Below are 20,552 nucleotides of genomic sequence, written 5' to 3'. Positions count from 1 at the left end.
CTCCATTTCACCTTACTCCTAGAATTCTCTCCTTATCATTAGTAATAATGATCATATTAATAATAAAAAGGTGCCACAAAAGACAGGAAATGACCTACCACATTCCAAAATAACAATAACTAGATTAGATTTGAGCTTTATTTCTTTTTCGGTTCAAATGATCCATTTTCCATGCATTTTTTTTTTTACCTTATTGAACTATTTTATCATATTTTAGTATTTTTTATTTAGTGTTATTGTATCTTATTTCAAGATACGTTATTAAAGTTATATTGTTCAACGTTGTGTTTAATGTTTTGGCTGCGGTCACACAGAAATGCATGAAATTCGAAGATACGTAAGCTATCGCTTATATGATCTAAAACTACATTGCCAAGAAGCCTTTGCGACAATAACACGACCACGGATCATTTCCAACCAATCAGCGTCCGCCCATGGTGTTCTCTTACTGACGTGTCGGGTTCAGTTCAGGGGAAAAACACGGGTCTGCTTTTGATGCTGTTCCTTTAACCGCCAGACACCAACAGGTAGAAAAATGGCAGAACCCAGCAAGCAGGACATTTCTGCTATTTTCAAGCGACTTCGTTCCATCCCTACGAATAAGGTGAGAGTTAAATAAATACCAGAAAGACGGGTGTACTCTGGTGCACAAGGAAGTCCGCTGAACTAAATATCTGACACGTCGCACTTTATGGGAAACGCCACAGCTGGCTTCAGTTTGCGACCAATTTAACAGCTGTCTGACGTGTGTCATCTTTAGAATAAGTCGGGGTTTTTTTTAAACGTGTTTTAAAACGTGCAGAAGCAAAATATCACAAAACTTAGAAATTGTAACCTGACGTGACGTTAGCAAACGGGGTGACAGCTAGCTAGCTACATTTTGACAGTTTACATCAGCCGTGTTTGTTTAAAGCTCAGTTTCTAAGGCCTTTTCTCGACTCGGGTCATGTAAAAGACAGAACAGACATCTTCAGGGACAAAGACGTGTTTGCGATTCGCTGCTGTAACTATTATCTGCTGATCTCATTGCGAAATTAACGCCACTTCACCAACAGCTGTTTGAGTCAGTAGCACAGTCTCCTGTTTATCCTCACAGCTGTTGCTTCGTGTAGTCGGACACTCTTCATGCTCTTGGCCTCCACCTGTGGACCATTCTACAACTGCGTTAATTTGAAAAGAACCCATGCATAAAATACTACAATACCAAATATAGTCCTGAGACAAAACGTAAATCCAGTTGTTGAAACAGTGGTTACGAAATATTTTATAAAAACGTCCTGATAACTTCCTTATAAGCGAATCGCGTGTTAAATATAACAAACAAATTTCCAGCTTAGAAATCCACTTCTTCCAGACCCACATGTGTTTTTAAACATTTTGTTAACATCAGCATATTTTAAAGAACATTATGCTCTGTAAATTGTGTCCAACAACACATGCACGACCTAATTCGCCTTGGAAAGGAAGAGATAAAACAGTAAGATGACATGTCATGTTTTACATGAGCCAACACCATGGGTAGACCAAAGGTCTGTCCTCTGACATATTTTTTTATTTTTTTCAATTTTTTCTGACTAGTTAAGTGCATTAGTCTAACCAATACAACACTGTTACTCATATTACCAAAGGTTCAAAGTATCCTTTATTTATATGACTACATTTATCCCTAGATAGCATATTTTTCTGAGAAAACACTAATAATAGCTATGATTTGCAACCCTGTTGACATACATATAAAACAAACATGTCAAAATCATGAAATATTATTAAACAACACTGCTGTGGTCCTCAGTATTTGTCACATTTATGTCATAACTGCAAATAAAAGTACTATATTTCAGCCACGTTAACTTGTGCAATCCTGTTACTCTTATTTTAACCAGGTTACCATATAATTTTTACTAAAATGATCGTAAATGCTTTGTTGTTGCTTTTTCATTCATAAGGGCTTAATCTGTTGCTTTTGTAAAAGTTTGTAGTACAGGGTAAAGTTTAAAGTGATTAAACTAACTCTCATCTGAAACTGAGTATGCAATATGAGTTCATTCACTTAATAGTCAAGAATTTATTAAACACTATTTTAAAAATATGCTTTTTTTCTGTTTTTCTGCCATATTGGTTACAAGGTTGCATCAAGCATAGTATGCAACAAATAAAAAGTGCACCTTTGATGCCTGAACTGGCCATATCAATTTATTATTTGTTTTTATTACTTACATCAAATAAAAATATCTTTAAATTATTTATATTTTTAAAAAATAGTCTTCCCCAGTTATAGAATGATCCGTCTCTTTTGTTAATTGTGGAATTATGGTCTTAAAATAGAAGTGAGATGAACATCTCGTATGTTTGTATAATGAGACAATCCTCTGTTCTTGCTCTCTGTCCCTCAGGTTTGCTTTGACTGCGCAGCTAAGAACCCCAGCTGGGCCAGCATCACCTATGGGGTTTTTGTCTGTATAGATTGCTCTGGGACTCACAGGTCTCTGGGAGTGCACCTTTCATTTATTAGGTAAGTCAGGAATTATATATTTTCCTTGGAGTTGGAGGTAAATGGACTGGTGCTTATGTCAATGCGTGAATGAGGCTTGTTGTAAGAAAGTTCTCAAATACAGTAGAAAATGTATAAGTGCTTTTTATCTAACATCACACACTCCAATAGAAGCATCGGGATCTTTGGGTTCAAGTTTACTTTAACATGCAGACTAGAGGAGCCAGTTTGCAGACAACCTCTTCTTCATCATGAGCCACAAGGACCTCTAACAAAATAATAAATCAAGAGTAAACAACAGTTGTGTGTGGAAGGTTGTGTTTGAGGATTAAACACTGAGAATTTTTTTTTTTTTTTTTTTTTTAATTTTCTGAGAAGATTTACAGTGCGTTACTGACACCTGCTATGATGTATGGTTTGGAGATGTTGGGATTAACAAAAAGACAGGGGCCAGAGCTTCCAGATTTTCACTGGGAGTTACCAGGATATGCAAGACTAGAAAAGAGTACATCAGAGGGATGGAGCGGTTTGGAGACAAAGTTAGAGAGGCAAGGCTGAGATAGTATGAAGATATGCAGCGCTGAACAAAGGATGCTGAAGATGAAGCTGCCCAACGGGAGGAAAAGAGGAAGAAAATAGAGAAGGTGTTGGTGAGCGTTGGTGTGACTTAAGAGGATCCCTGGGATAGGGTGAGATGGAGGCAGATGATTCGCTGTAGCCACCTCTTTGAAGTGAAAGTGGATGTGAATGATTATTTTTCCGTTTTTGCAAACAAAAGCGCCTTGACTCAGCTGTTGCTGTGATTTTTTTTTTTTTTTTTTTTAATTAAATTGAGTTTAATAAAAAGTTTTTGTTTTTTTGCAGTATAAGAAATTAGGATGTGAAAATATCAGCTCGTTAGGATAGTGTTAAACCCTTTAAAAAAAATACAAGACAACAGCAGTCATAGAAATGAAAAGAAGATAAGATATGCACAGTGTTTTGATCAAATTCACTCTACCTTTTATAACCCAAACTGCAAAGGTGTAGTGGAATATGGTCTCAACAGCTCAGAAGTATACTCTCAGCCAAAAACAGGCCTTTGTAGGGTAACTAAGCATGACTGGTGTTCTTATTGTTAAGGCATAGGATTGTGTTACCTGTGTAATAAAAGTAAAATTTTAAAAAGATAAGCAATAAAAAAAAAAGAAGAAAAAAATAAACTGTCATTTCAAATGACTACATTAAAAGTGTGTAATGTAATAGTAAAGCTATTGTAGGCTACTTCCTTATTTTGCAAGCATTCACCACAGCAGGTAGCTTCACATGTTTGACTTGGCAGATTTTTATGCCGGATGCCCTTCCTGACCCCACCCCAAAGGGATTTATTTCTCCTCCTGGACTTGAACCAGGGATCTTTCACTTTTTGGGCAAATGTGTAAGCTACAAGCAGTAATCCTGGATACGGTACATTAATTGGACATAACAATCTCAAGAGATTTATTGTAATTTTGGATAAAAATAAATGACTTAAGCATCCAAAACAAATAAAACAGAATAAAGACGCTTCAGATACAGTGAAGGATAAGTGGAACAAAGGCAGCTCAAGCAAGGAGATGGGAGTGGATATGGTTCTGTAACCTCAGGTGTTTGTTTCTTTGTTCAAACACACATTCTTCAAACCCTGATCCTGTTGTGCCACACAGGTCCACCGAGCTGGATTTTAATTGGTCGTGGTTCCAGCTAAGATGTATGCAAGTTGGAGGCAACGCCAGCGCAGTGAGTAAAATATCAGCACACTATCATCAGGTTAAAACTCCAGCAGAGTGTGACACAAGCGTGATTCTACCTGTTTGCTTTCCTGTTTCTTATTTGACACCTCGGTGTCAGATTGCATTTTTCAGTCAACATGGCTGCAGAGCCAATGCCGCCAATGCCAAGTACAACTGCCGGGCTGCACAGCTGTACAGAGAGAAGATAAAGACTTTGGCCACACAAGCAACCAGACGCCATGGCACTGAGGTAACACTGACAGGCTGGGTTACAGTTTGAAAACACCTCCAGGTTTCTCCTCAAGGGGGGCGGGGAGAAACCAACCTGGGGCTGAGAGATTAAATTTATTAAACACTGGCTTCCTGGGTATTACCCATGTGCTTATCACACTTATAATAAACGCTCATATAATTGAATCATTTTACGGCTCTTGTTCTCCACAGCTGTGGCTGGACAGTCAGGCTCCTCTGTCTCCAACATCCCCAGGCAACAAGCAGGTGGATTTCTTCAGTCTGCATACACAGGTATAAGTGTGTGGTTTCTTCAATTGTGATTTTGTCCACAACTTTCCACAGATATGCTGCACAGCCTGACACAGCGATTATTAATTTCACTACATGTGTCTGTGTCCTGGCCAGGCTGGTCCTGAAAATCTGAACATGGCCAAAATGAGTCTGAGCCCCTCCGCATCAGAGAAGCTTTCAGAGCCAGAAAAAGATGAAGACCATAATGGTATCTTTGTGTCATTGCTTAATAATCTGATTTATACTGACTCACTGCAGTTATATATTAAAATAGTTTAGTGGCTCATCACATGTTTATCTTCAGGTAACTCAGAGGAGGGTCCCAATGTGGAAATGCTCAGTGTTTCACCAAAAGCAAACCCAGGTTTGAGTCAATACTGTGCATGTTTAGTTAACTCTACCTAAATGCCCATAAATGTCTGTCTAAATATTGACTTCACTCTGTCTGTTGTTTTCTCAGAGCCCTCTTCTCTTCTTAAGAAGAAGCCAGCAGGTGCCAAGAAAACAGTATGTATAAAGTTTTATATTGGTGTCATAATAAGTACAATAAAACAATTACTTAAGGGAGGAGGGTAATATTCAGAGAAAAAATTCAAGTAGTGTCTGAGATAAATTATAAGACAAATAGAAAGCCAGTCACGTTGTCCTACTTTACAAGCTTGGGTCAACCTGATCGTACTACACACCACAGCCACATAGGGAGGGCCACATTTACACCCGAGTTAGGCAGTGCAGCAGTAGTCACTGCATACACACACATCACATGATTGACCTGAGGGGACACAAGAACAGGTAAATAAGGTGAATCACAACAACAGTAGGCACCATTTACTGCCAATAAAATTAATTATCTTTACACGTTTGTTTTAAATAATGAATTGGGGTCCCATTCCACATGTCCCTGCAGTTGGCACTGCCCTGCTGCCACATGGACCCATTTATAAGAGATTATAGTATAGTATTATGAGGTTGTTTTTTGTTTTCTGAATTTTCCTCTTTTAAAATATGTTTTTAATCTTGGAGATTCTGAATGTTATCTCAGAAAACAAGCTTCTACCCCAGCTCCGTTATCTGTTTTATTTGGTACATCATTGTAATGTGTATGTTTGTGTGCAGCTGGCCTCAAAGAAGGGCAGTCTGGGCGCTCAGAAGGTTAGCAGCCAGAGCTTCTCGGAGCTCGAGAAGAAGGCGCAGGCTGCTGACAAAATCAGAGAGAAAGAGGAGAGCTTTGCTGGTGCCAAGAAGAACGTTACAACTGAGGAGTCCATGTAAGAATACCCATAGCTTTTTATTTCTTTTTCATTCCATCTTTCTTGTTGTAATCAATTAATCGGAAAGCGAATGTAACTTTGTGTCCTCTATGGCAAGATGAAATCCATGGCTCTTTCTTCTCTTTACCTCAGGAGAAAGGGGCTAAATCATGTATATTACTTAAACTATGCACCACATTTGGCTCATCTGTTTCCATCTCTGAGCTTACCTACTTTTTTTCTGCTCAGTGCTCCATCCATGCGGCTGGCCTACAAAGATTTTGAACAGCAGAGGAAAATCGAAGAGCAGAAGCTGAAAGGACTAGAGGGGAAAAAGAAGGAACAGGCTGAGAGACTGGGCATGGGTCTGGGCATGAGGAGGTAAGACAAATTGGGAGTGAGGAGGGACAAACCTCTAGTAGATTTAAGATTTTTTTTTTTTTCCATTTTAATGTGTCTCACTGTCATTTTTACTCTTTCTTGGCTCTTCTCTGTAGTGGAGTTTCTCACTCTGTGATGTCAGACATGCACACCATCCAGCAGGACAATCCAATTGGAGCAAAGACCACCAAAGGACGGCGATTTATTGATGAAGATGACGATGAAGGGTCCTTCAGCTCTAGGTCAGATAAAGTTGATGTTGATAATATATAAACAAAATGAAATCTTGATACTGTGTTAATAATATTACAGTTTTTTTTTTCCTTTTGAGTGAGACAGACACGGGTATAACAGTAAAGCTGTAAGAAATATCAGTAGTGAAGGTAGATGAGTTTAATAGTTGGAGTTGACTATCCAAAGTAGCGGACAGTGGATAAGAGAGGGGAAGAAGAGAGTGCAGGCAGGGTGGAGTGGATGGAGATAAGTCTCAGTAATGATTTGTGACACCAAGTGTGAAAGGGAATGTTTACCAAATGATAGTGAGACCTGCTTTGATGTGTGGTTTGGAGATGTTGGCACTGACAAAAAGACAGGAAGCCAAGCTGAAGATGTCAAGGTCTTCATTGGGAGTGAGCAGGGTGGACACGATTAGAAATGAGTACATCACAGGGACAGTTCAGTTTGAAAAGTTTGGAGATAAAGTCAGAGAGGCACTGCTCAGATGATTTGGACATGTGGGTATATTGGACAAAGGGTGCTGACTATGGAGTTGCCAGGCAGGAAGAAAAAGAGGAAGATCAAAAAAGAGGTTTACAGATGTAGTGAAGGAGGACATGCAGAGGGTCGATGTGATAGGTCAGATAGATGTTTGTTTTTTCTTCAAAAAATTACAAAATTACTGATGCAGTTTGATTAAAACATATTCTAAATTATCATAAATAAAACTGAGTATGGTACAAAAATATATATGGTATGTGAAAAATGTAGTAGCTCTTAATGGTTAAGAGTTGGGGAAACATGAAGTGAGCATTTGTTGTGAACATCCGTAGCCTTTTTAAATAGGAGTAATTCTTCTTGGTGCTCTTGCACTCAAATATATCAGTTATAGACGAATGAACAACTTGGCAAAGTTCATTCTTTCAATTCAGACTGTGTTGATATTGAACTATGTGTTGCAGAGCTCTTTGTTCTTTCTGTTTCTAATATTTCTTTAGTCATTTTCAAGTTACAGGATTAATGTGGGATCTGTGAGCACTTCCCTGACACTGTAGCATGATGAATGGGAGTCTATAAATCTAACATTTGCATGCTAAACAATGTGCTGACTGTGTGAATTTGGGTATCTTAGTGTCAGCGTACTAGTAAAGTTCATTATCTCTCTTTTTGTTCCACCTTATATTGTTCTTGTTGGCTTCTTTCTTCAGGGTTCTGACTCGCTTTGAGGACCAAAGTGAAACCTCAGACAGTTTCTCTTCACGGTGGGGCGATGGAGATGATGGAAGAGGCTGGTTGAAAGAGAGCAAGAAACCAGAGCCAGACTTTTTCTTGTCCTCCACTATAACTTCATTTGATGACAGGTTGGTTGTTTAAACACAAAACTGAAGCTTTCTACATGTTTTTATGGTTAGGTTTAATGATTCAAAGCAAATTTTAGTTAAATACAACAATCAAAATTAAAAACAAATTAAGATAAGGGCTTTCTAGAATAAATCTGATTATGTTATCAAATAAAATAATCAGATTTATTCTATTTTATCAAATAAAATTACTAATTTAAAGAAAGAAATTAGTAAATAATTTAGTTACAATCCATTAGCAGCTGTTGTTATGTGTTTATTTTTTAAACCGTTGAGACCCTGAAAAAATTAATTTGAGGTCATGTATGTTGAAGAAAAACAACATACAGTCCTAGAACCAGATGGTTTTTCTAAATGTTTGCTTAAAATGATTAAAATATAAACAACACAAGTAAAAACAACAACAAGTTATGAAATATTATAAATGCAGTTTAGTAATGGCACAGTTTTTTACAACTCAGCCGCAAAAGGCCGATGGGGTGGGGTGACATGCAATAACTCGAGAAGAAGGCAAAGTAGAACTTTCAAAATGATAGCATAAGTGCGTCTGCTAGCTGGCTGAGGTGTAGTGCTGGTGGTCATCAGTGTTTTTTAATTGTAGCTTAAGATACTTTTTACACAAAATTAAGACTCTTCAGTCTTAAATATGTTTGGTGTAATTTAATTCAGCGTGTTCTTTTAAAATACATGATTTGTGCTTAAAGTACTTCTTCCTGTTGTCATATTATAATTTTTTCTGTTGGTAACTGTAATCAGGCCCACAACCAGAAGGAAACCAGAAGCAGCAGCGCTCTCGGACACGGGAGAAGCTCGGAAAAAGTTTGGAGATGATGTAAAAGCCATCTCGTCTGATATGTACTTTGGAAAACAAGACAACTCTGAGGTATACAAGCACAACGTGGACACATATTCTAAACTGTGCTTTTCCTTTGATTTCATTTGGTAAATACTGGACTGGGAAATCACATTAAAAACTGTTTGTATTTGTTCCTTGGAACTTGAGATAAGCCTGAACATTAGTTCCTGAAGGTCTTTAATTTAAATGGACATAAAACTTGGTTGAAATTTTCAAAATTTTCTGTTGTTCAGTATGAAGCCAAAACCAGACTGGAGAGATTTTCTGCGAGTGCATCCATAAGTTCAGCCGATCTGTTTGATGATCCAAAGAAGCAGACTGGTAAGACATGACTGTCTCCTCTTTTCTTAGCGCTTGTATGTTGAGCCGCTCGGAGGAACATCTTAGTATGATTGTTTGTTTGTTTTTAATAAGATGCCCACTTGTGTGATTCTTTAAAGTTGGATTTAACAACCTGTTAACTGTGTGCTTTTCTGATACATCTTCCAAACTCCAGGTCATTTTGTCAGTAATGAGTAGACAAATGCGCCACAAATTCAGCTGTGTTCTTAATTTTATTGGGGAATTTGGGTCACTGATTAATGGCGGTTGCTAAAACTGTATCATAAGAGAGAAACTGCACATGTTGGGTGCTTGTTCCAGGCTTAGTTAGGTGGTGGTCACATTGAGAAGACAATCTTGGCCTATCCTACTTGGTGTTACACTGTTGGGTGGAATTTTAGGTGGAATGGAGGTTTTCCACCTAAAATTCCACCTGTCTGATGACCCTTGAACATCTGCTAGAATAATTACATAATAAGTATTGAACTGTGATACAGGTTGTAATATAAAATATTATGCCCCTGAAATTATGAAAAGAAGTCTGACTTTTGAGTTTATTGTGAAGCTGTGCTGAAATTGTGAGTAATTTATCTCACATACACTGAAGTTTTGCACTAGCTCCAGAGTGATTAACCAGTCCGACTGTGCATACTGGTCGAACTGGTCTTAACCCTTATTGTTTGTACCTAAGAGGAAATCTAAATACCGTAAATTCTTTCATATGATTATGTGAAAAAGCAGGTTTCACAAGACTGAAAACATTAAATACACACTTACTGCGTCCACAGGCATTAAGAAGGTAAGTAGCCTCCAGGTGCTGCTAATCAAATGCATTTGAGTAATTGATTTTGAGCAAGTGTGAACACCTCTGTGACAGCAGACGTTTTGTTTTCCTTTTTCTGGAGCATTCAGGGTGAAAGATATCAGCAATGATCTTAAAGAAGCAATTGTTGCTGCCAGTCAATCTACGAAGGGTTATAAGGCCATTTTCAAACAATCTGAAGTCCCTCATTCTACAGTGAGGACTATTATTCACAAGTGGAAAACATTCAATATAATTACTGATCTTATCAGGAGTGGAAGTCACTAGAAGGTCAGACCATTCAGGACTTGTAGCATTTTTTTTTTTTTTTTTTTTTTTTAGTTTCTCTATTTCTGACTGTACAGGCCTCAGCATGTTGGCATGTTAAATGTTAATGGTCATGACTGAACAAGTATAGTTTGTTTGGAAGGATTGCCAGTTTAGGATTGCAGAGTTGCATCTGAACAAACCACGAGACTTCTAGAACAATGTCCTTCATACAGATAAAACCCAAAGTAGGGATGTTTGGGGGGGGCTTGCAGTCACAGAGACCCCCATGAATTCCTCTGTATAGCAAAGTATTGTAGAGTCGAATGAGAGGCCATCTGTCCAAGAGATGAATCTTAAGCAAAACTGGGTCATGCAGCAGGACGATAATCACATCACAGCATTGCTTTAACGAGCAGGCCAGAATTGCTCCACAACAATGTGAGACACTTGTAAGATCATACAGGAAATGATTGCTTCAAGTTATTGCTGCTAAATGTGCTCAGCAGGCTACTGTACTTTGTTTTACACAGGACTGCAGAGAGTCCCGTGAAAACTGTCTTTTTCACATGACTGTACATGCGAGTGGCTTCTCCACGAGTCCTCGAGCTTTTTGTCTGTCTGTCTGCTTGACTTTTTGCCTCGTGTCCACAGCGAGTTCGTACCGTCTGAGCAACGTACTCCCCAGCGTTCCCGACATGTCGCAGCTCAAACACGGAGTGCGCTCAGTTGCAGGAAAACTTTCAGTCATGGCCAGCGGTGTAGTTAGCTCGATTCAGGTCAGTCAGATATATTCCAGCGTATGATACAAGTTCATCAATAATAACGACTTCTGATGGTGCTTTTTTTATTTCCTTTTTTCAGGATCACTACAGTTCCTAAGTGAACATGTCGGATTCACCGTCCATAGGTATCTTCTGTTTGCCAGTTAGATGACATTTCTAGTGGGTGCTCATCGTAGGAGAGTTGGGAGGAAAATATAAATCAATGCTATGAGCAAGTTTGCAGAATGTACTTGTATATTGTATATCTATATCTAGTTTTTTATTAGATGATGTATATACATAGTCGTAGTCTTTGGGATCAAATCAAGATGAGCAGAGCACAATATTTTTCGGTTGAATTATTTTCCCCCTGCAAACACCTTGAAGGAAGATATTTGTGTATATACAGCTATGAAGAATATTCAGCCTGCATTATGTTAAGTTTGCTTTGAGCTTCGGGGTTTTACATATATAGAAATGCTGTATGTAGCAGTCTAAGGAGCTAGGAGGGCTTTCCGTTTCACTCCTTTACCTCTGTAAGTACTTAATTCAGTAACTCTCTCTCATTCATCACGTGCACTTTGTAGTGTTGTTTTTGTGCTTTTTGTTTTTTTGTGCCCCTTCATGCAGGGTTGAAAGTGTCCTTTCTGTCCCCAAAGTGCACTTACATTTGCTCTTCCAAAGGCAGGACCAAAAGCTGATTTAAAACAGAGGCCTTGGGGCAACAGATATACTTTTAGTAAGTGTACTGTAAGTTATGTAAACTGATGCGTCACTAGCACATAAGTGTCATTATCCTGTGAGTCGCAATTTGTTGTTGTCGTTTTGGAAGTCATGCAGAAATGCTTATAAAAAAGGAATGTGATATGCCAAAGTTTTAAGGAGTAAAAAAACCAATTATTATAAGATATAAATATTTCTTTAAAACAACAAATGAGCTTCGTAAAAGCTCCAGTTGCATAGAATTAGATGCTATGAAGAATTCAGTCATCATTTTAAGAAGTAATTTTTGTTAGATTATTGTTTTTTTTAATGTTCTTGAAATAAATGCCTAATCATCTTGGTAAATCTCTAAATTGTACACTTAGTACGGCTCTTGGATCGCCTCTATAAGACTTGAAGGATTTCTTGATGTGCTGAGACCTTTTATGTAGCTTTCAGGCCTCGTTTCCACTTTAAAAGAACAATGTGAATGATCCCTTTAAAACCATCAGTTATTTTTTTTCTGTTACTTTAAAACCTTTTATGATGGCAGTTAACTTTATATATGCTATTGTTTCTAAACACAGTAGAACTACAGGCAGTGCTTGAGTGAGATGTTAGATTTGATATCTGTTCAGAGTAAAGCTTGTCCTTTTGCCTTTTTTCTGTCCTTTATCATTGTGCAAAGTTAAAGGGACTAATTAAAGCCCGGACTCCGTCATAATAGTACAGACTAATTTCTGAGAAGCTGGAACATCCCAGGAGTTTGATTTGACATGTTCAAATATGAAACACTAAAGAGGTCTGTGCATTCTTAAATGGTCAAATATATTTTTGTTTTTTGGGTTTTGTTTTTTAATTCCCATCAGTAAATGCCTTAGTCAGGAGATCTTTGATTTACACACCTTCTTGTTGGCTCAATCTAGGTATCTTTTGCACATGTGTTGGAAATTGTGTGTGGCAGCTTTTGCTTGGTTGCACTCTAGTTTTTGCCCCTAAGTCGGCATATATGTCCTGTAAGATTGTGTCTCTGCCGTTCTATATTGTTACATGTAGGAGCTTGTATAAGCTGCATGGCCCTTGTAGCCCTCAAAATAAATATGTCAACACATCCTGAATATGAGATGGATTAAGAAACTTGTTTATTAAAGCTCTAGTCTGCTGTGAACTGCTACATACAATCTTGTATAGGGGTTTTTCATTAATGAAAAAACTTACAGATAGATTTTGACCATTTTTGACACTCAAAATGTAAGTACAACTTTTGGGAATATGCCAAATAAATGGTTTGTGCTTAAACTTTTACTGTCTTCATTATTTGTGTAAATGTGTCCGTGGTCCGTGTGCCTACAAACTTTTTTTGTTTTTGTTTTTTTTTTTGTTTTTTTAGATTTAAGTGGGATTTGTTTTTTCTTTTTAAGACATCTTATTCACAGTACTGTGCAAAACTCTTAAACATCCAAGAACCCAGCCTGAATCTATGAAAATGCCAATGACAGCACAGTTTGACAAGCATAAAATATTTTTGCATTAACAAGATGATTCTCAAAGAGCTATTGGCAAAGATGCATCTGGCCCTTCTATTGACCCACCCACTCAATTTTCCCTTACCTACTGTACTTCCGTATCTTTTGTAAATTTCAGTGTTTCATGCAATTGATGCATTCATTTCCAATTTTTCTCTATAAAAATATAAAAAAACTAAAGGGTGGCTCAAGACCTTTGCGTGTTTTTATTGGGCAAATATCACTTCATTAAAAGTCAATAGTATAAACCAGATAAAAGCAGCAGTTCTCGCTTTAAAAAGCTGAAACGTGATCTCGTCTGTTTGATAAATATCTTAAATAATCAGTGAAAATGTAAAATTATATCAGTAAAGTTCACTTCCACATCGGACAGTCTATCAAATGTTGATCTCCTTCTGCAGACATTAATCCACTTTGGCCAATTTCAGAGCAAATTCTGGCAACCGCTTACGTGGCCGGTTGTTGCGTTGATAGTCGTGCGGTCATTGTCGGAAATTTGATGCAAAATCAAACAACACTGCTAAGCCTGGCGAAAAGTTGCTTAATTTAAAGGTTTCATCACGAACAAATGATCAGTTACTGGAGTAAAATGTTTTCTATTTAATTGTGTTTATAGCATTTAAACAACTAAAAGCGTTGGTGCTTTTAACTAGTTAAACATTACAGTATTAATATTTACGAGCTTAAGAAGCATCCCTTGAAGGTCGCATTTTTCCAAGGAACAGGGGTAAAGAAAAAGTCCTTTTAAAGCGCCAACACACGCACACTCAGTCCGTTATTTTTGCGTTTTTGAAGTTGATTTCTACATTATGAACTTCTCTCTAAAACAGGAGTCTTGGGTTTCTGTGCAAGGTAACAAACTCTGGTAAGCCCGTTTAACTCTCTAAATAGGCTATAAAAAGATAGCCAGCGGTTTATTACTGCGCTAAAATGCCTACTGAACTAAAGCAGAGGAGGAAGACGCAGGCACAGAAGCAAAGCGATGAACCGTCAGAAGGCTCAAACGGGAAAGAAGAAACGCAGAAAGTGAAGACTGAAGCAGGAGACAAGACAGGAGCGAGCAAAACGTCCTCGGGCCTGGACATTAGAAGTGTAATGTGCTTGTTGTCGCTCGCAGCTTGTGGGGCTCTGAGCTGGTAAGTCCACATATTAGTATTAACGCTTTCTTCAGAACTACAGAGGACTTCTCTCTGAAGGTTTTCTGGCTTTCAGGTTGGTGCTGCAGCAGAATGAGAAGTTTTCCCAGATTGAGGAAAAATACAGATCTCTACACGGAAAAACTTCCAGTCTGTTCGACATGGAGGAGGAGATTGTCAGAGTTTCCAAAAAGGTACGTTTGATTGACTGTGGAGCAGATCCTCAGCGTGTTTGGACCATGAATCTGCAAATTTTGATGGGTGTGAATGTCAAATACCTAGCGATCTTTAAATATTTAGCCCGACGATGAAGAGTGTAATTCCCCTAGAATTAAATTGATTTTAAGTGTATTTTATCTGAAATTACGATGTAATTATGTATCTATAAATATTTACTGCTAGATACAGTAGGATAAGGGTGTAATAATTAATATTTTTTAGGCAAGAAGAAATAATTATACTGTAAGTATCAGCGTAACTACTTTTAAGTAGTGCTAACTCCAGGAAAGAAGAAATCATTCAGTTTTATGTAATTTTAAGTTGCGCCCAAGTAATTTTAAATAGCCCATAAGTAATTTTAAGTAGTTTTTTAGCTTGTATGTTAACATGTATTTTAGAGAAAATGTAATTAGAAGAAGTTATTATACTGTAAGTACTCTGTGTAGGTAAGTTTAAGTAGGACAGCACTTCAGATATTTTACAGGAAATAATAACTTAGTTTTAAGTAATTTTAAGGTTTAAGGAAGTTATGCATTACTGAAAATTAGTTACAGTGCAATTATTTATTGGCTCCTATAAAAACGTGAACTGTTGCCCCTTATTCTACTGTGTCTAGTAGGTATTTGTAGGCAAATATTAATACTTTGGATAAAATAGATTTTATTTGAGCGGAACTGCTTTTTAACCACACGCTGTATTATAAAACACTACCTTGTTTTTAACTGGACTCTATGGGTACCAGATGTTCTTTATTTCAACATAGAATTTAGTTCTTTGGGCAAAACAAATAAACTTAAGAATGATTGTGTTGTATTAGGTTGCTTAAGGAAAACTGTGAGACAAATATTCCAAAATCTGGACACATAAAATCCAATGTGTCTGTTCACCTAAATTCCATTTGAGATTATTGCATTTCAGCCCATTTGAATTTAAGTTTAGCAAAGAAAAAGTGTCTTCTTATTATATTTTATTCATTATATATATATGTATATATATATTTTTGTTTAACCTCAAGGGAGGGAAAAACTACGGTTACATTTTTTACAGAATGAAACTTGCTTAGTCTTTGCATTTCTTGAGAAATTCAGATTTTTTTTTTTTTACTCACCTCAAACATATGCAACTAACTTTAAGCATCAAGTCAGAAAGGATGCTGCTATACTTTTTATAAATTCCTATGTTTTAAAAACACCTTAAAACCTTCCAATATTACCCAAAGTCAATGACAGATAGAAACAACTGCTTTGATTTTTCTTTGTTTAAAAGATGTCACCTGAATTTGAACCAGGACCTGTATTCTCATGTGATACTGATTTGAACCACAAGATGGTGCAGCAAGCCTTTATTTACCAAAGCAAGTCATTAGGAGTGCATTGTTATTTACAATTATGGCCACTTCTGAAAACATGGAAGTACACCCACTGTCAAATACTGCCCCCTGGTGTTGAAAGATTTAGATAACTACAGGGATAATTACAAAAAGTACCTTTAAGTTAAAGAAAGGGAGAAAAAAATCTATCTTCATGAATTTCATTCTTTTAAAGTTGAGTCATCACTGCACCACTTTGTGTATTATATGAATACTGAGGATCATAGAGCTCCCACAGAAACAGCACTCCTGTTTTGTGTTGCGGCTGCAGCTTGCCGCCTCTGAGGATGACCTACAGGATGCGCTCTCCACCATCTCCCTGGTGACAAAACTCCAGCAGGACATCTCCACCCTCCATGCTGCTGTCACGACAATACAGGCTGATGAAAGCTCTGCCTCCCGTGATCTGGAGAAGGTCAACGCCCACTTCCTCAACGTGACCGAGACGTGGCAAGAGAGTCTGGCAGCCATCAACTCCGATCTCACCTCACTCAAGGCCGAGTCCAGGGACACTCATGCAGGAGCCACAGAGCGGGTGAATGAAGCCGAGCGGAGAATCCGTTCGCTGGCAGAGAGGCTGGAGGAGCTCAAGGACAGCACAAAGAGGAACGCCCGAGCTCTGGAGCGCACAGAGGAGGACGACGTTAAGCGAGCGCAGGATCAGCTGGACTGGAACACCAAGCAGATCCACAAGCTGGAGGAGCAGATCGGCATCCTGAACAAGAGGGAGGCCGAGCTAAGCTCTCAGCTCCAGGAGCACATTCCCCGTGCGAGGGCCTGCGAAGAGCATCTGCCGGAGGTAGAAGAGGCGGTGCGCTCCATCCTCAAACTGGGTGGAGATCTGAGCGGGGTGGAGAAGAGGCTGGAGGAGGTGACCTTGCAGGTGTTCGGCACTGAGGACAGCATGCTGAAAGCAACAAATGAAATCCTCGAGATCAGACAGGAGCTGGACACCCTGCAGGCTCAAAACAGCATCATGAAGATGAAAAATGAGTTGTCCGTGGTTAAAGAGGCGGTCCGTGAACTCACCATGGTGTTGAGGGAAAGTGGGGTTGACAGCCAAATAAACTCTGACGCTCTGGAGGAAGTGGAATGGAACGAGGAGGAGGAAGAGTGGGTGAAAGATGAAGAGGATAAATTGACCGAGCCTTTTCTTGATGACCTCACTGAATGATGTCATTGTTTTTTTTTTGTCCACTAGAAAAAATGAGTAGGAATGTCCTGTTTAACTGTAGGCTGTAAACCCCTTAAGTTGAGTTTAGTAGTATCTCTGTAAACTTTGTACCTCACTTTAATGTCAGAAAACTAGCCTGATGTCAACATGAGCTCATTAAAACACTGCACTGTATTACAGAAGTCGGATACATTTACCTTTGTGCACCATTTTATTAAATATGCCCGACTACTCTCAAGGTATCCATAAGCACTGATACAGTTTTACAGCATTAAATGTACCAGTCTTTGTTCAGTCTTCTCTGTTTTTCTCTATTTTATTCAAATGTAACCTGGATATTTTTTAGGTTTTAAAGTTTTGATTGAGAACAAAGCAGTTTCATATCACCACCTTTGATGCAAGGTCGTCATTGTTGGCCATTTTCTTTGCGCATTTTTGTTGTTTAAACAGCAAAAGATCCCCTGATCAGTTGGAAACAAGCAATAATGAACAGCGTCAATAAAATTTCTAAGTGTTAGGTTAGATTAGATTTTAAACAGAAGAAGCTTTGCAAATATCAAGACAATCCACATATTTGAATGTCACGTTTCCATCTTGTTCTGGTGTCACCTGTTGTGTCACTAAGCTTATTTAATAAAACAATCTTTTTTTGTTTTTACAGAACAATGTCTGATTTGTTTTTTTCCTCTCAGTGAATCGTCTTCTGTCCTGAGGTGTTTGTTTTTTTTTCCATTGGGGAAAAAACATGTCCTGTACCTCCTGTTTCAGTGTGAGAGCGTCCAGCTGATGCTAGAGAGTCTCGGGGGTCAGCGTGGGGCTCTGAAGTCTCAGCTGGAGGGTTTGGAGCAGGATGTAGCTCGGCTGAAGGAGTGGGCTACTGGCTTGACTGAGAAGAGGGCTCAGCTTCAGAGCAGCTTGACTTCACTGAGAGAAGCTGTGGGTCAGATCGAAGCACGGACATCGACCATCACAAAGGACTTTACCAGCAAGGTTATTGATGATGTTATTGATGTCGCACCTTTTCTTTTTCTAGAATGCAAGTGTATGTGGGTAGAGATTAATCATATTGATAGCAACTCTGGTATCAGATTAATACTAGAGCAATCGATATTGTCGTTCAGTACATGCTTTTTTGTTGCAAAGCCCTTACAGAAAAATCTTTCTTAGTGCTGTTTCAAACATTTCTTTTTTCCCTATGGCCATCTAGGTGTCGTCAGTGAGGACAGATGTGCGCAGGATGGATGGCCTGCACTCTGAGGTGGAGTCTCTGCTGACTCAGGTGGGCGAGCTTGAAGACGAGGCTGCTCGGGTGGAGCACAGCATGGTGAAACGCATCGGGGATGTGCTGGCCAGCAGCATCGATCGAGTTTCCAACCTCCGATCCGCATCTGAACGCAATTCTCAGGCCACAGAGCAGCTCCGCAGACGCATCCCTGAACTCGCCAGAGCCGACGAGCAGATCTCGGAGCGCTTGGTGGAGCTAGAGAGCGGCCGGGCCCGCCTGATAAGAACGGTGACCTTTGCCAGCGACCTTAAACCAAAGGTGGCTAATATTAGGAGAGACTTTGGCGCGTTTGAGCCCCAGTTGTCAGACCTGACTCTTCGGATAGGACGATTAGCAAAAGATCTCATGGAAAGAGAGAGAGAGATCGCTGAGCTTCGACAGACATTAAGTAACCTCACTGCAGTCGAGGGAGATTTGAGCGTCACAAGTAAACAGGTCAACGAGATAGCTGATATAACAGACATTGGAGAGATACACAAGCCAACATGAAAAACAAACCGAGACCGGCTTCCATTCATCGGTTTCATCCGATTACCCGTCATACTGCTGTTTTAGAACAAGAACAAATACTGAAATAAATCTGTTTTTTTATTACAAATAAAACAAATGTGAGCATCTGAACACCCTTGAAGCAATCGCTATAATCTGAGGCTGTCAGCTTTTCTAAATGGCGTAATATGATCTGGACCTCGAGGATGAAGATTTGATCGCTTTATTGTTTTTCTTTGCCTGGCTCCATCTAAATGTGTCAGTTTCATTACTTACCAAGTCAAGAATCCCCAGTAAAACAAATACAACTGCATGAAAAGTTTGCTGGTTTTGCCCCCCAGAAGAAGTTTCACTTACACAACTCGCTTTTTTACCTGCACAATTCTCTCATACATTTCCATCGGGTTTCATGCCACGTGCGATGCCTTCTCCTCCTCCTTCTATAATCTCCCTGATATTCAGTATGGGCCACATAATACTAGCTTTAGGGGATACAGTAGCTTGACATTTTGAGGAATGTGCCTATTCGCGTTCCAGCAGAGCTCTGCAGAATCTCTCTTGTGTCTCCAGGGTAAATGTGAATTACTGAGTTATAGCTCCAGTTATTGGTTCTGACCAGCCCTGGCACAATCACCGATTGCAAGTAGCCACGACAATAAAACCACCTGCCACATATTGTTTAGATCCCCCTCTTCAAACCAGAAAAGCTCTGACTTGTCAAAGCTGGACAAAGGACCTCAGTGGGACCCCTGGCTCCAGTGACCTGCAGGGTGCTTGTTCGGTTTATCTCACAGATGCTCGATCGGTTAAAGTTCTGTGGAAATCGGAGGCCTTAGAAGCTGTGTCATTCTTCTCTATTCATTTATTGCGCTTCCTCTTTATAGTTTTAACTGTCAATTAACTAATAATTACTGCAGTTTTTAATCCTCTCCAGTGCAGCCTCCCATTTATATAACGCTTAAATTACACCAGTCTAAACACCATTACTACATCACACACACCATACATTTTCTTTAGAAACTAAATGTAACAAAAAGCAGCAGTTGATTGTTTTCCCTTTTTCTTTCTACCTTTTTTATGGTGTCATTATATTTCTCCACTTGCGTTCATGTTTAAGCATGCTCTTTCATTGTTTTCCAGTGTTGAAGCTACCTTTTAAGAGTCAAAGCCCACCAGTTATGCTCATTTCCAGTGCTATATTATGATTTTGGACTTGCTTCACACCCCCTCGGTTCATCCTTTGAAATAAGCCATTTTAGATCACTTTCTTTTTCCCTTTAACCCACCAACATCGGGTTTAAGTGGATAGCTACCCTAACTGACATGATGCAAAGCCAGTAAATAAGCCAGTAAATAAGGAAAGGATTGAACTGTTAATCAACCACTTTCATGGCTTATTCTGTAGTAGTGTAAGTGATGCAGATATCCCAATGTACAAGAATTTGGTGTGAGTACTGCACTACTAGTGTGTCTTAGTGTGGTTTCCCAACTTAAAAAGATTTTATAAAGCAATGATCTTTCAGTGCCAATGGTTTTAATGTTGTGTCTGATTAGTTTGGCAGTCCATGACCCTTTTTTAATGTTTGGAACATTGAAAACGGCCGTGCTGCCTGTTTTCATGTTCCCCGTGTTTACACTGTGCTCAGAGTGATGTCAGTAATATCTTA

At 38.9% G+C, this 20,552-nt stretch overlaps 2 protein-coding genes across 3 annotated transcripts; both read left to right on the top strand.

Moving 5' to 3' along the window:
- Window positions 1-432: 432 nt before the first annotated feature.
- On the top strand, window positions 433-12,986 carry arfgap3 (ADP-ribosylation factor GTPase activating protein 3). Its single transcript, XM_084909153.1, has 16 exons — window positions 433-604; window positions 2,394-2,512; window positions 4,177-4,249; window positions 4,361-4,492; window positions 4,687-4,767; window positions 4,882-4,975; window positions 5,072-5,131; window positions 5,228-5,274; window positions 5,884-6,035; window positions 6,267-6,398; window positions 6,515-6,640; window positions 7,823-7,975; window positions 8,732-8,858; window positions 9,065-9,152; window positions 10,876-11,000; window positions 11,086-12,986. The coding sequence occupies exons 1-16, from the start codon at window positions 536-538 to the stop codon at window positions 11,101-11,103; spliced, it is 1,596 nt and encodes a 531-aa protein (XP_084765279.1). The 5' UTR covers window positions 433-535; the 3' UTR covers window positions 11,104-12,986.
- A 95-nt stretch (window positions 12,987-13,081) lies between these two features.
- ikbip (IKBKB interacting protein) lies at window positions 13,082-20,414 on the top strand. Of its 2 annotated transcripts, XM_084909158.1 has the most exons (4): window positions 13,082-14,349; window positions 14,426-14,543; window positions 17,880-18,101; window positions 18,319-20,414. In XM_084909158.1, the coding sequence occupies exons 1-4, from the start codon at window positions 14,144-14,146 to the stop codon at window positions 18,883-18,885; spliced, it is 1,113 nt and encodes a 370-aa protein (XP_084765284.1). In that variant the 5' UTR covers window positions 13,082-14,143; the 3' UTR covers window positions 18,886-20,414. The 2 variants fall into 2 exon arrangements, with proteins under 2 accessions (XP_084765284.1, XP_084765283.1); XM_084909157.1 differs by lacking the exons at window positions 17,880-18,101; window positions 18,319-20,414 and adding an exon at window positions 16,209-17,408.
- The last annotated feature ends 138 nt before the right edge of the window (window positions 20,415-20,552 follow it).

This window comes from Perissodus microlepis, chromosome 17 (assembly GCF_051167445.1).
Source record: "Perissodus microlepis isolate ML-2025 ecotype Zambia chromosome 17, ASM5116744v1, whole genome shotgun sequence".
Lineage (NCBI taxonomy): Eukaryota > Metazoa > Chordata > Actinopteri > Cichliformes > Cichlidae > Perissodus > Perissodus microlepis.
Note: the sequence above shows the minus strand (reverse complement) of the source record. Positions and strands in the feature narration are given on the sequence as shown.